Source organism: Curcuma longa, chromosome 1, assembly GCF_044706935.1.
Source record: "Curcuma longa cultivar G26 ecotype Majalengka, Jawa Barat chromosome 1, ITB_CL_G26_1.1, whole genome shotgun sequence".
NCBI lineage: Eukaryota > Viridiplantae > Streptophyta > Magnoliopsida > Zingiberales > Zingiberaceae > Curcuma > Curcuma longa.
In genome coordinates this window covers 18045028-18058182 of record NC_133861.1, presented here as the reverse complement: position 1 = coordinate 18058182, position 13155 = coordinate 18045028, and the positions used below count along the sequence as shown (strand labels likewise).

The following is a 13155-nucleotide window of genomic DNA, read 5'->3' as shown; positions in this document are numbered from 1 at the left end:
TAGGATTCCTAAATCCTAATGTTTTGATGGAAGAAAAAAGTAGTTTGTTTAGCAAGTATGATTATCTTAGGCTTTATACACGAGATATATTGATATTAATTAGGCAAGTCGAGAAAGGAGGTGAGGTCGGAGGCGCGGGAGGAGAAGATGTTGGCGGGGAGGCCGATCGTGGCGGCGAAGACTTCGAGAACGGCGGCGCAGAAGAAGTCAAGGGAGACTGCGCGTTTTTCCGGCAGTAGGCGGCGACGAACCGGAGGAGCTCAGAGTTGTTGTGCCGAACGCCGTCGAAGCACATGGAGAAGTAGACTGAATGGCGGGAAGCAGAAATGCGGGCGATGAAGTGGTGGGGAAGTGTCACTACTGATTTAATAGGAACTTTAATTTAAACAAATTCAGACACATTTTTAATTTCATAACAAATATAACATATTATCATTTAAACCAATTCAATACTATTTTTACAACTCATACATAATATCCCTATTAGAATTTTTAAACAATAAAAACATCACTATCACTACCTTTTTTTAGTCGATTTGCTCACCGAAAGATGGTGTAAAGTAAGAACTTTAATGAATGATGCATTAACTATCGTGATTGATGGATATATAATAGTTCGGAGTGTTTGCGTGATTATCTTCTTAGATTCTCCTTTGCAATGAGCTGTCATTCCAAAAGGTTTGGCTAGCACAGCGAATGACCTTATCGGCCTAAATTATTTGATATATTAAGAGTGTTTATTTTAAAGAAGGGATCACTAAAAGCGTAGATTTTATGAGATTACGAACACTTTTTTATTGGATAGAAAATTAGTTTCGTGATTTGAAATCGGATAAATTTTTTATTTTTAGGTATGATCTATTTCTAAATTTTATATTTAAAAATATTGTAAAATGTATATTTATATGATTGGAATGGGCTCCATTGAATTTGTTCCTGTGAAACTGTGTTACCCAATTCGGCGTGGCCACGACTCTTCCCACCCGTCGCACTGGTCATGGTCAAATCCGGCACGCCGCCGCCGCTCCTCCTCGTGCTCCTGCTCCTCACCATCCATTTTCTTCACACTCCGGCGATCGAACTCCTCTTCAATGGCTTCAAGTCCGACGATCTTACCCTCTACGGCAACGCTACTCTCGAGCCCTATCCTTCCTCATCGGATCTCGCCAGCAACAGTAGCGGCCGCAGGTTCCTCTCCCTCACCACCTATTCCAACTACTCTGTAGGTCGCGCCCTCCTCCCCTTTCCCGTCCGCACCAAATACCCCAATTCATCCGCCGTCCTACCCTTCTCGTCCTCGTTCCTCTTCTCCATCGCTCCTGTTCCCTCGGTCTTCCCTGGCCACGGCCTCGCCTTTTTCTTTGCCCCCGCCGCTGGTACCTTCGGCGCCGTCGCCTCCCAGCACCTTGGTCTCTTCAACTTGACCACGAACGGCGACGCCGCCGCCCGCGTTGTCGCCGTGGAGTTTGATGTCTTTAAGAACGAGGAGTTCCGTGACATCAATTCCAACCACGTCGGCGTGGATCTTAACTCTCTTACCTCCGTATCAGCCGCCGCTGCCGGTTACTGGCCAGATGAAAACGGTGCTTCCTTCGTCGACCTGACGCTTAACGATGGGACCATCTACCAGGCCTGGGTGGACTATGTCCGCGGGCGGCTTAATGTCACCATGGCTCCCGCCGCCCTCGGCCGAAAGCCGCTCCGCCCGCTTATATCCGTCCAACTGGACCTCTCCAACGTATTCCTTGATGAGATGTACGTCGGTTTCTGTGCCTCAACAGGGCTGCTGGTGGAGCGCCACCGCATCCTAGCTTGGAGCTTCAGCAACTCCAACTTCTCCGCCGGCGACGGTCTAATCACCACCGATCTCCCCAATTTCGTCGAGCAGGCGAATGCAAAATCGAGAAAAGGCCTTATTTTTGGCTTCATTATGGCAGGAATCGCTCTTCTGTTTTTTTCAGTTGTAGCTGCAGGGTTGTGGATGAAGTCGACTCATCGGAAGAGAAAGCGCACAAGGGTAATTGAGGAAGAGGAAAGTGAGGACAAGATCGAAGAGTGGGAATTGGAGTATTGGCCTCATCGAATTGGGTACCAAGAAATCTACGCCGCCACGGAGGGTTTCTCCGAGCGCAACCTGATCAGCCGCGGCGGCCACGGCTTTGTCTATAAAGGGATTCTCCGTGGCACCGAGGTCGCAGTGAAGCTCTTTTGCCAGACCAATTCAGAGGAGGCAAAGTACTTCGCGGCGGAGGTATCCAGCCTAGGCCGGCTTAAACATCGGAATCTGGTCGGCCTCCGCGGCTGGTGCCGCTCCCGGTGTGGCCGAGGGGCCACAATGATCTTGGTGTACGACTACATGGAGAATGGAAGCTTGGATCGCTGGATCTTCGGAGGCAGGGAACAGCTGAATTGGATTTCGAGGGTGAGTATCATCCGGGACGTAGCGGAGGCACTGCTCTACCTACACGAAGGATGGGGCGAGTCTGTGGTGATCCACCGCGACGTCAAGGCGAGCAACGTGATGCTGGACGCCGGGATGACCGGGCGGCTGGGGGACTTCGGCCTGGCGCGAGCCCACCAGCGGGGCTGTGAGCTGGGCACCACTCGGGTGGTGGGTTCAGCAGGGTACCTAGCTCCGGAAGTGGTGCGCACCGGGCGCGCGACGGCAGCGACGGACGTTTATGCCTTCGGGGTCATGGTGCTCGAGGTGGTGAGCGGGCGACCGGCGGCGGCGGAGGGGTTGCTGCCGTTAGTGTCTTGGGCACGGCATGCTGCCTCGCGGGGGGCCGCTCTGGTGGACGCGAGAGCGAGGGCGTCGGAGGGGTACGACGAGAGGGAGGCAGCGCTGTTGGTGGCGGTGGCGCTGGCGTGCACGCGGGATGACGCGGCGGAGAGGCCAACGATGAGGCAGGTGGTGCGGATGTTGGAGGCGTGTGGGCAGGGCGATGGCGGATCGGCCTCCGCTAGGCTGCTGGCGATGGAAAATTTCGGAGAGGCGTGGGCCGCCTTTCCGGTTACCCCTCGGCAGCCCCCGCCGGAGCTCCGACATCTCACGTTCCAGGAGCTGCGGGAATCTTTGTCTTTGTCGTGATAGTCGGCGGTCAACGGATCTAGCGGCAGTCTCGTGGATTATCTCTGAGCATGTCAGATAGTTGTTGGGTGCTGTTCCAATTCTATTATTTCCGAGGAAATTTCGTATATATATATATATATATTTTATTCACATTTTAAAATATTATATTTTGTAATTTTTTCTAATATTAAAAAACATCTCCGATTGTCTCTTCTCCGTCGCTGCCAGTCACGGACTTTAATCCTGCAATAATGACAAGAGAGAAAGGTTCTTTAATTCTAGTGCTTCACCAGGAGCCACCACAACGGTCTATGCAGGGATGGCAATTTCCTTCATTAGGCGTCGGATCGATAACTGATCCTGACAAGGGAGGGGCAGAAATTTTGAATAATCGATTAAATAATCGAATACGGATATATTAAAGAAATTTTTTTCTCAAATTTCAAAGAAAATTTAAAATCCAGTAACAATTCTTCAATTTAAATTTAATAGATTTTTTTCTTCCATTTACTAACAGTCCGATTTTTCATCTTTGACTTTTATATAATGTACTCTGTTTCAGCATCTTGCATAATTAAGCATACATAATATATAACATTTTGAATGAAAAAAAGTGAAATTTCAATTTCCAATAAAGGATTTTTAATTTTTTCTCCTTTTCCCCATATAACTAAGCATTTTTTAATTATTTTCTTAAGAATGTGATAAATCTCCATAATTTTATTAAAATAATTTAAATTTTAAAAATATAATTATACATGGTAATAAGATATTTGGGTTGAATATAAATATTCGATTCTTCAACGAATACGAGGATGTGGAATCCAATGCAAATCTGACCATCCCTAGTCGATGTCTAATGATAAATTGTACTCCGAGTTAAGTCAGACCATAATCTGACTAAAAGAATAAAATGTGAGAGTTAAATAAAGTAGACTGGCAGGTTTTCAAGCTTTATTTAAGAAGGAACGAAGTGCAAATCACACAAAGCAAAGCAGCAATGAATCAGATTCAACGCACAGGCTTCCCAACTAGTGCAACTTCCTTCACTTTCCTCACGTGAATCGTCAAACTTGCGGTGGTTTTGTTTAGTCTTTTCGTCTATGGAATTAATGCAAAAATCGTTGCCTTGCTTTCATGAGTTGCATGTGATATTGCATCAGTTAAATAAACCTATCAAACGATGAGATTAACTAGAAGTGTCAACGAACTATACCTTACTTTTCATGAGCTGGCCATGATACGAGTTCATGACTTTCAGTTTCAGGACAAATAAAATAAATGAGACTGTTTATGCTTTCAAGTGCCTTGAGCTATTATTTTTAGAATGAGACGATTTCTTTTTTTCTTTTAAAAAATAGAATCAGTATTGGATAAAATTGTAGGCTTAAAAACAATTAATTTGGCACTCATTTGTCATATTTAAAAAAAAAATTTAAATAGGTCCGTGGAGCTCAAACCTACCCACTCTTTAATGTCATTAGGCGTGCCTGATGCAACTCATAATAACCCATCAAAATAGTCAATTAGGTTCATGTCATGTTCAACGCGATTAAGTCTTACACATTTTGGATAGGTAAAATGCTGCTTAATTAGGAAAATCTAAACAATTTCAATAAAGACAAAAAATAATAAACTTGTATTATATTCATTAGTATTTAAAATAATTATTCACTTAATTTAGAAATTCCCTATCAAATTTCCAATTAGTTAATCTTTCAATTATTGGCTCCTATATTAGTAAATTAATATATCAACTATTTTTCAAGTAAAAATTATAGTAATTTATAATTTTTTACCTTTAATTTTAAATATAATCGGCCCTTTTTTTTCCTTTTAACTCAAACAGCCACTTAACCCAACTATAGTAAAATAAAATAAGTTTTTTTTTTCCAAGAAAGGAAGTTATAAGACGAGACATGGCAGGGCGCCTATATATACAGACTCCACACGCGTTTAATTTCCCTCGCTTGCCGTTCTCGCTCTCCCGCTTCCGTCGCTGCCCCATTCTCTCGTCTCCGCCGTTGCTTTCGCTTCGCTCCTTCCTTTTCACGCCCTAATTTTATAAAACCTTCTGTTTTCCTTCCGATCACGCACTTTTCCTCCTCTCGTACGTTCTCTCTCTCTCGGGCGCGGCTCCTCCGGCCAGATACGCCATGGGGAAGAGAATTTTGGTCACTGGAGGCGCTGGCTACATCGGTAGTCACACCGTGTTGCAGCTTCTCCTCGCTGATTTCAGCGTCGCTGTGGTGGATAACCTCGATAACTCCTCGGAGGCAGCCCTGGAGCGCGTCGCCAAGCTCGCTGGGGACGCCGGCAGGAACCTGACCTTTCACAAGGTATTCGATTGCTTTTCTTTTGCACTTTGATTTCTGGAGCGGGATTTTAGGATATTTGGATCGGGATGGATGTCCTTGTAGGAATTTATGCCTTTGGATGTGCAAGGTTTGATTCTTTTGGATGTGTTTTCTTGTTTTCAGTCGATCGCTTGTTTGGCTTTAACTACGAATTTTAGGGATTCATATTTTTTTGAGTTACACGGATTCTTATTCCTGGTAAATGTTGATTCATCTCTGAGAAGGAATGTCACCACGCGATTTGTTTACTAATAATGGTTCATTTTTTTAACGAAAGAATTTTAATCAGTCGATGATGGTTGCGTCACGTTTTCTCCCCTTTTATTTTTGATGGCGGTAAGTGGCTTACGGTTTCTTCAACTTTAATTGCTAAGAGACCAAGTGTATTGACTCCGTAGGTAGTCCTCGATTATCGTGTGACTTACACCTGTTGAGTATCTGATGCCAATCCACTAAGTTGAAACACTTTTTCGTGTCCGGTCCTGCAACTTGCACCATATTGTTATGAATTTTTCCAATTTTTTGCAACATTTTATTGGCAATTGTGCAGCATCATTTATTCTAGAATTGTCTTTGGATCACTATTCTATGTTTTCATCTGTCGTTGATATTGCTGTCTAGCATTGTGAATTCTTAGGTGAATCGATCCCTTTAATCTATTTGCACCTCTCTATGGCGAACTCAGCCAGTTTGGCTTTATACGTTTTAGTGGATGATGCAATACACCACTATACATAACCGATGCTTTCGATCCACCAGCCTCTTTAATTTATTAGTATGTCTCTTTCTTATCCAAACCTATAGCTATCTTGGATACGCTACGCACACGTTAGATGTTCTCTGAGTTTTGTTTTATTTATTATTTTAACCCAAGGACTCCTATCGAACTTGAAAACATCGAGCTGCAGTTACGTATCCAATTATAGTGCTCAATTAATTTATCTAATATCTCATCAATCGTGTCCATATGTATCTCGTTGTTAATATGCAACATTACAGATGTCCGATTGATGGTATATTTTGGCTTTTTGTATCCGGGAACTGATGTGTTATCCTCTTGCTACTGGAACATATTACAACAGCGTATATATCAAAGTCAACTTTTTTTTTTATATTCTTAATTAGATTTGCAATTGCATGACAAGAATGCTTTAGTAGAAATAGCTGTGTCAAATAATATTTTTGTTACGGTGACGGCTCATTGCTTCAAACCCCGTTCTATATTGGTCTTTGTTTAAGCCTAGAGAATAACATGCAACGTGGTCTTGGTTTCTCATCTTCTTTGTATCTTCTACAGATTGACCTTCGAGATAGGGATGCCCTGAAGAAACTTTTTGATTCGACAAAGTAAGTTTTGTTCCCAAGATCGAACAGAGTCGGGCCTCGATACTTTAGAGACTTTTTGATAAAATATTGTTGTTAATATGGTCACGCACGGAGTTAACATAAAAATTACTTTTAGACTTTGTATTAGATAAATTTTACTCCTATTGTTACATCTTGGGATAAACGTGCTGTGATTTTGGCTAAACATTCATAACATTTTCCAGTCGCCATGTTTCACTATGTGAGTATTTTTCTTATCTCTTAATATCCAAAAGGTACTCCATTACTGTGACCTGAAAAAATAAATGATAGATTGAATTGGTGTGTTCATTCAATATTTGATTCCATATAACTACTCTGATGCAAGGTTCTAAGTAGTTCTACATCTTTTACTTGATCGTATATCAATTTAATTTCTGATCCACTCTACAGAATGCTATGCCCTCCTAAACAGAACAGTATCATAAAACAATAACCTGACAGAACCATAGCAGTATCACCCAGTTAAAATCAACAAGACTGAGTCAAATATACCAGTTCTGCAGCAAAGTGATTTTTTTACTAGATATTCTCTTCTATAGATGTTTTTTACTTCTATTTTTCAATGATACAAGGTTATTACAGAACCCATGCTATGTTGGGTTCAGATTGTCAGAAGTGCCACCATAAACCTGCATTTTCTTATAACGTTTATCTACTTTTTATCTACAAGGCATGTCATAGTCATCACATACAAAGGGATCTTGTTTTGAATAATTGGCGAGAGGGTAATAAATTTTCCATCAGCCAAATTATGAATTACATTGACCTTAGTGAATTCCACAAATTTATTAAAATCTTTTGTAGCAGTTTATGTTGGAAGGATAAAAACTAAACGACCTCAACCTTTCTCAGTGTCCACAATAAGAGAGGTTTTATTTTTTTTCAAGGATATAAATGTTTTATAATCCTCCCACGTGAGCAACTTGTCTGTCATTAGTTATTCTTTTTCTTTGAAGCACTAATTAGTAGTTTTCTTGTAAATAATGTGGAACTTTCATTTATGCTTTTAATTTCCTTTGCAGATTTGATGCTGTTATACACTTTGCCGGATTAAAGGCAGTGGGAGAAAGTGTTGAAAAACCCTTGCTTTATTATAACAATAACATTATTGGCACAATCATTCTTTTGGAAACAATGGCTGATTATGGATGCAAAAAGGTACTCTAACTCTACTTTTTTATTTCGCTGTGAAAGGGGCATGTGAAATCCACTAAATCTTTGAATGGAAGGTTATTGTAACAGAACAAACTTGTTGATAACGGAAGTGACACCAAATTTACCAATATATCTTTTGAAAGGAATAAACAAATGTAATAATAGTGAAGCTGCTGTGGAAAAAAAATCAATATGATTTATTTTGATAAGCAGGTTTTGTGAGGATCGATGATTGGCTGAATATGAGTAGACCTACTAGAGGGGATGAGTGAATACAAGACGCCTATAAATTAAAATTCTTCCTTGCAAACACAAAACAAATCAATTGTTAGTATTCTAGTGGAGTTCTCATGTGTGTTTGGTGGTTCTTGTCAAATATAGATGCAATGAAATAAGAATAACAAATTTTGAACCATGCTAACAACACAATATTTATATTGTGATTCGGAGACTGCTCTTAATCCACAACCTACAAGTTGTTCAGTGAGTCACCTAGCAACGATTTGACTAGAACCATCCCTTTACAAGAGATAATAAGATAAAATCTCTTACAATCGCTGCTGCTCGAAATGTTTACAAGTAAACTCTCCTCTCAAATATAAACGATGATATGAAATTACCAAGTGCTTGAGCTGATGACTTAAACCTTTTCCAGGCCCTTAGAGATCTTTGAGTAATGGAGGAATTTTAAGTTGATTTTTGTGGAACTATACCATCTTAAAGCTCCCTAAGAGCTTTTGTAGAGTCAACCCTACCAACTTTATTTTATCTACCTCTAGTCGGCTAATTGGGCAGAATTAAACATTGCGCAACTAACAACTAGCTGGGCAATTGATTGTATCACCAGTTTTAGTCGTCTTGAGTCTAAACAAAAACATCTTTTTTTCCAAACACTTGTGTTCAATTGACTGAACTATCCAGTTAACTGAATCTACTTGAAAATGTTAACTTCACTCTGCTTACACCCTGGTAATCCTACGCAAAGATACAAGATCGAGCTTAGCCATACATTACAACTTGGGACCTATTGTTATTTTGTTAAAGGTTTCTCTCAAGATACTAGATAGTTTATACCTACCTAGCTAAACAACAACCCTTGATGATGCTGTCTAAAAACTCAAATCCAAGATTACATTTCATTTGTAATATCTCATTGCTCTCTTGCCTTCAGATCTTCAACGTTGTTGATACTCTATGTTGCCCTCGAGTTCACTTTATATCAAACCATCAGTTTCTAAGATGTACTAATTCCTCCAAGCTTATTGCAACATGTCATCCTCTATTGTTCACCTATAGATTCCACCTCCTATTGAGCTTTCCTAGAGTTCTCCTTACTAGGAATTTCCGGTCTCTCAGATACTTAATGTCACCCTTCTCCGATCACCTACATGCTCACCTCATTATAGGTTGTCAAACTATCGAACTTGCAAGTGCTTCATATTTTTCATCCTAGAGTTCACCTCTAAAGGAATTTACGCTCCCTCAGATCCTTTGAGTCTACCTAAATACACACCTCTAAGTCATCGAGCATACTTCAACCAACTTTATTGTGTCAAGTCAACCATAATAACTTGACCACATTGGGCCACAAGTTCTCCGAGTTCCATGTGTATTTTGTCAAATCTTTGCACACTTGATGCACACATCAGTATCACAAGTAAATCCAACTTAAACTCTTTGTCAAACACATTGAAACAAATTGTCTAACTTGACCACTTACCATTATCAGTGTGCAAACAAGATCTCTTGTACCACAAGGTATATAATTCAGTAAGTTGGTTTCTTAGAATTATTTCTGTATATTAGTCCATTAGATTCTTCTACAAGGAAGCTAAGACATAGTGCTTGCTTTATGCTGATAGCCTGACACCATGTGGTAGTTTCCAGATTTACTTAATCTGTAATAATGCACGACCCTGTTTAGAAACCACTTTTACTTTCTTTTCCTTCTTTTTTCTATTCTCTTTAAAAACTATGTAAAAAAATTCTGTTTGCCTCTTAACACGGTAGCTTCGTTTAAACACAACAGAGAATTCTATATTTCTATCATCAGGCATTATCAGGTACACCTTGAAATTACTGAATTTTTGCAACTAAGTAGGAAATCATGTTTGAATTTTTCAGCTTGTATTCTCATCATCAGCTACTGTCTACGGTTGGCCAAAGGAAGTGCCCTGTACTGAAGAATTTCCCTTATGTGCTACAAACCCATATGGACGAACTAAGGTTTCTTCATTTGTTACTTCGTCTCTATCTCTCCTATTTACTTTTACTTTACTGATTTATTATTATTTTACTACAGCTTATGATTGAGGAGATTTGTCGTGATATCCATTGCGGTGATAGTGAATGGGACATAATTTTACTAAGATACTTCAATCCTGTTGGTGCTCATCCTAGTGGATTCATTGGTGAAGATCCTCGTGGAATTCCTAATAATCTCATGCCATTCGTACAACAAGTAGCTGTTGGGAGGAGACCTGCTCTTACTGTTTTTGGAAATGATTATTCAACTAAAGATGGCACAGGGGTAATACTCTTACCTCAGTTTAGATTAATGTTGTTCTTGACTAACTCTTTTCTTTCTTTAAGTTTATTAATGCTGTCAGATTACATTAATCAATCATACAATAAGCATATCAGTTAAGAGAACCATAGGAAAATGTGTAAGGTAGTCTTCATTTGTTCTAAAAAATTGCATAGTTCATAGCAGCATAGTGCAAAAAACTCATATACGCAAATGCAGAATTGGGCATGCTATTAACAAGAATTCTTCTGCTCACAATTGGAAGAAAACCCCTTTCCAACTGCTCAATTCTTACAACAACATGACCAATGACCCTGTCCCAATGGGCTTAATTTGGTCTTGTGACACCCAACTAAAAATCAAGACAAAGGAGAGGAAGGGCAGCCAAATCTTTCTAAACTTGCACCTCTGTAGTGCAAATGGTTGACTTGTAAATTATGACTCAAATGACCAACTTGTATATCACCCACACCAGAATGTTGCCACTCCATTCAAGATCCTTCTCATTTCAGCAATATTCTAGTCGGTCCTTTCATGAGGATGAAAAGATAGGTGCAAAATGTTCTCCATCATATAAACATATGAACACTCTGGATCGTATGTGAAATGATTTAAAGATGCCTAATTTGGGGGAGAAAAACTAGAACTGATCACGCACACCAATGTAGAAAAAGTATGCAACATTTATACAGAATACATGTTCGCCACTAATAAATTTAACCTGGTTCCCTGTGATACCGAGAAAGGGTACAGGAGGTAGTGGAAATTAAAACTTCCGCATTTATTTCCTGTTCACCAATGCCTATCTTGTGCTATGGGAGTGAAATAAATTTGCTAACGCCTGGCGGTTGAGATATAACTAAAAATTTTGAGGGAGATAGTGCCGTTTTACTAAAAATTTTGGCAAGAATTCCTAATTGTTGGCAAGAAATATAACTAAGTTCCTCTAAGTTTTGAAAAACAAGTTTTATTTAGAAGAGTATGAATCCAGGTTTCCAGACAAAAAAGCAAGCAATCTCAAGAAGTCCCATCATTTTGTTATGTGGATGCTGAGTTTTTCTGGTTTTGACAAAGAAATCATCATTTTGAGGGAGAGGAAAGACGACTGACTTGCCTACCCCAACAGAGAAATTGTTCTATTAATATTACTGAATAACATTTGTATTAAACTTTAAGATTAGTAGGAAAATTGTTTGGCACTTAACTATGTGATTGTGGTTTCTTGCTTACAAATTATCTTCCCTCATTTCAGGTAAGGGATTACATTCATGTTGTTGATTTAGCAGATGGACATATTGCAGCCGTAGAGAAGCTATTTCAGGGTAGTAAAGCAGGTGATTGAATTTGGAAATTTCACTTGCACAATTTTTTTTCCATTTTAGTTTTAAACTATTGATTATATGCTTCTGTACTTTATCAATAAAAACTTTTTCAATATACACTACCTCATCGAAAGAGAGAAAAAAAACCTAGACATTAGGAATTAAAGCCTGACGCTGGTTGAAGAAAAGTGAATGAAATGCTGCATTAGTATTGATTAAAATTGTCGTGTAGTACTTCTTCACAATCTTCCTTTCTCTTGTTCATCTATCAGTAATGCTCTGAATAGCCCTGAGTTATCCTGCACTAGACAAATGCATTTCAGTTCCATCTTTGTAGTCATGAAGAATTTTTGAACCAGCAGGTTGCCAAGTCTATAATTTGGGAACTGGTACGGGTACATCTGTCTTGGAAATGGTAGCGGCATTTGAGAAGGCTTCCGGAAAGGTACTGATCAATCCATATCTTCGAACTTAGATAAATAATTCACCTTAGACATCAAGTCTGAATGACATATACAGAAATTGACACCAAAGTAGTATATTTGACAAATGATTCCTCGTGACGATATAACAAAAAGGAAGAAAAATAAAAGATTCCACCAGCTATTTTTCTTTACGTATATACATACTTCTATCAGCTTCTGAGTATGTCATTTGAGTGCTTCCAGAAAATCCCTCTGGTTATGGCTGGAAGACGACCCGGTGATTGCGAAACTGTTTATGCATCTACCAGCAAAGCAGAGAAAGAGCTTAATTGGAAGTACGTAGCATTGACCTTACCAAAACATTTATTTTTTTTATACTTTCATGTATTGCCACTTTTTACATTTTTGTTCCCATGAGAGTTTTAGTGAACCTAATCCGTTTTCGATTGAAAAAGAACTCGACGTGTTATGATTTTTGCAGGGCGAAGTATGGGATTGAAGAGATGTGTCGGGATCAATGGAATTGGGCTAGCAAAAATCCATGGGGATATGGAAAACCTGACGAGTCCACCAACCCATCAACATGACCCGATCAGTTCAAAGAGCTATCACATGTTGATTTTCTTTCTTTCTTCTTTTTTACAAATAGCTGACATGAATTAGTTTTGCAACTCATAAATTAATAAATGCCTCTACAATTGAAGAGGCCAAGTTAGTAATTTTCCTGCTCGCCATTTTTGATATCTCGGGCCATTATTGATATATTTTTTAATATAAAGAGCCATGTTTGATTTAAAAAAAATAGCTATTGATTTCTAATCCATAGCTATTCAAGATGCGCCTCCCGATCTTTCGCTCGTCTATCCTTGCGAACGCAAAGGTATCGCCTCCCAAACCCTCGCCTTCCGATGGTTCAGTGCCCACGCCG

General features: G+C 39.6%; 2 protein-coding genes across 2 annotated transcripts; both read left to right on the top strand.

Moving 5' to 3' along the window:
* Nucleotides 1-950: 950 nt before the first annotated feature.
* On the top strand, nucleotides 951-3282 carry LOC141827699 (L-type lectin-domain containing receptor kinase VII.1-like). Its single transcript, XM_074715017.1, has one exon. The coding sequence runs from the start codon at nucleotides 998-1000 to the stop codon at nucleotides 3089-3091; it is 2094 nt and encodes a 697-aa protein (XP_074571118.1). The 5' UTR covers nucleotides 951-997; the 3' UTR covers nucleotides 3092-3282.
* Nucleotides 3283-5043: 1761 nt separating this feature from the next.
* LOC141827707 (UDP-glucose 4-epimerase GEPI48-like) lies at nucleotides 5044-12914 on the top strand. Its single transcript, XM_074715029.1, has 9 exons — nucleotides 5044-5412; nucleotides 6728-6777; nucleotides 7821-7956; nucleotides 10078-10179; nucleotides 10256-10483; nucleotides 11733-11814; nucleotides 12165-12247; nucleotides 12471-12562; nucleotides 12709-12914. Exons 1-9 carry the CDS (start codon nucleotides 5230-5232, stop codon nucleotides 12812-12814), a joined length of 1062 nt encoding a protein of 353 aa, XP_074571130.1. The 5' UTR covers nucleotides 5044-5229; the 3' UTR covers nucleotides 12815-12914.
* Nucleotides 12915-13155: the final 241 nt, after the last annotated feature.

Coding starts and splice junctions, on each gene's coding strand:
- LOC141827707 (XM_074715029.1), top strand. CDS start 5,230: ATGGGGAAGAGAATTTTGGTCACTGGAGGCGCTGGCTACATCGGTAGT. Junction 5,413..6,727: donor GGAACCTGACCTTTCACAAG/GTATTCGATTGC, acceptor TATCTTCTACAG/ATTGACCTTCGAGATAGGGA. Junction 12,248..12,470: donor TTGAGAAGGCTTCCGGAAAG/GTACTGATCAAT, acceptor GAGTGCTTCCAG/AAAATCCCTCTGGTTATGGC.
- LOC141827699 (XM_074715017.1), top strand. CDS start 998: ATGGTCAAATCCGGCACGCCGCCGCCGCTCCTCCTCGTGCTCCTGCTC.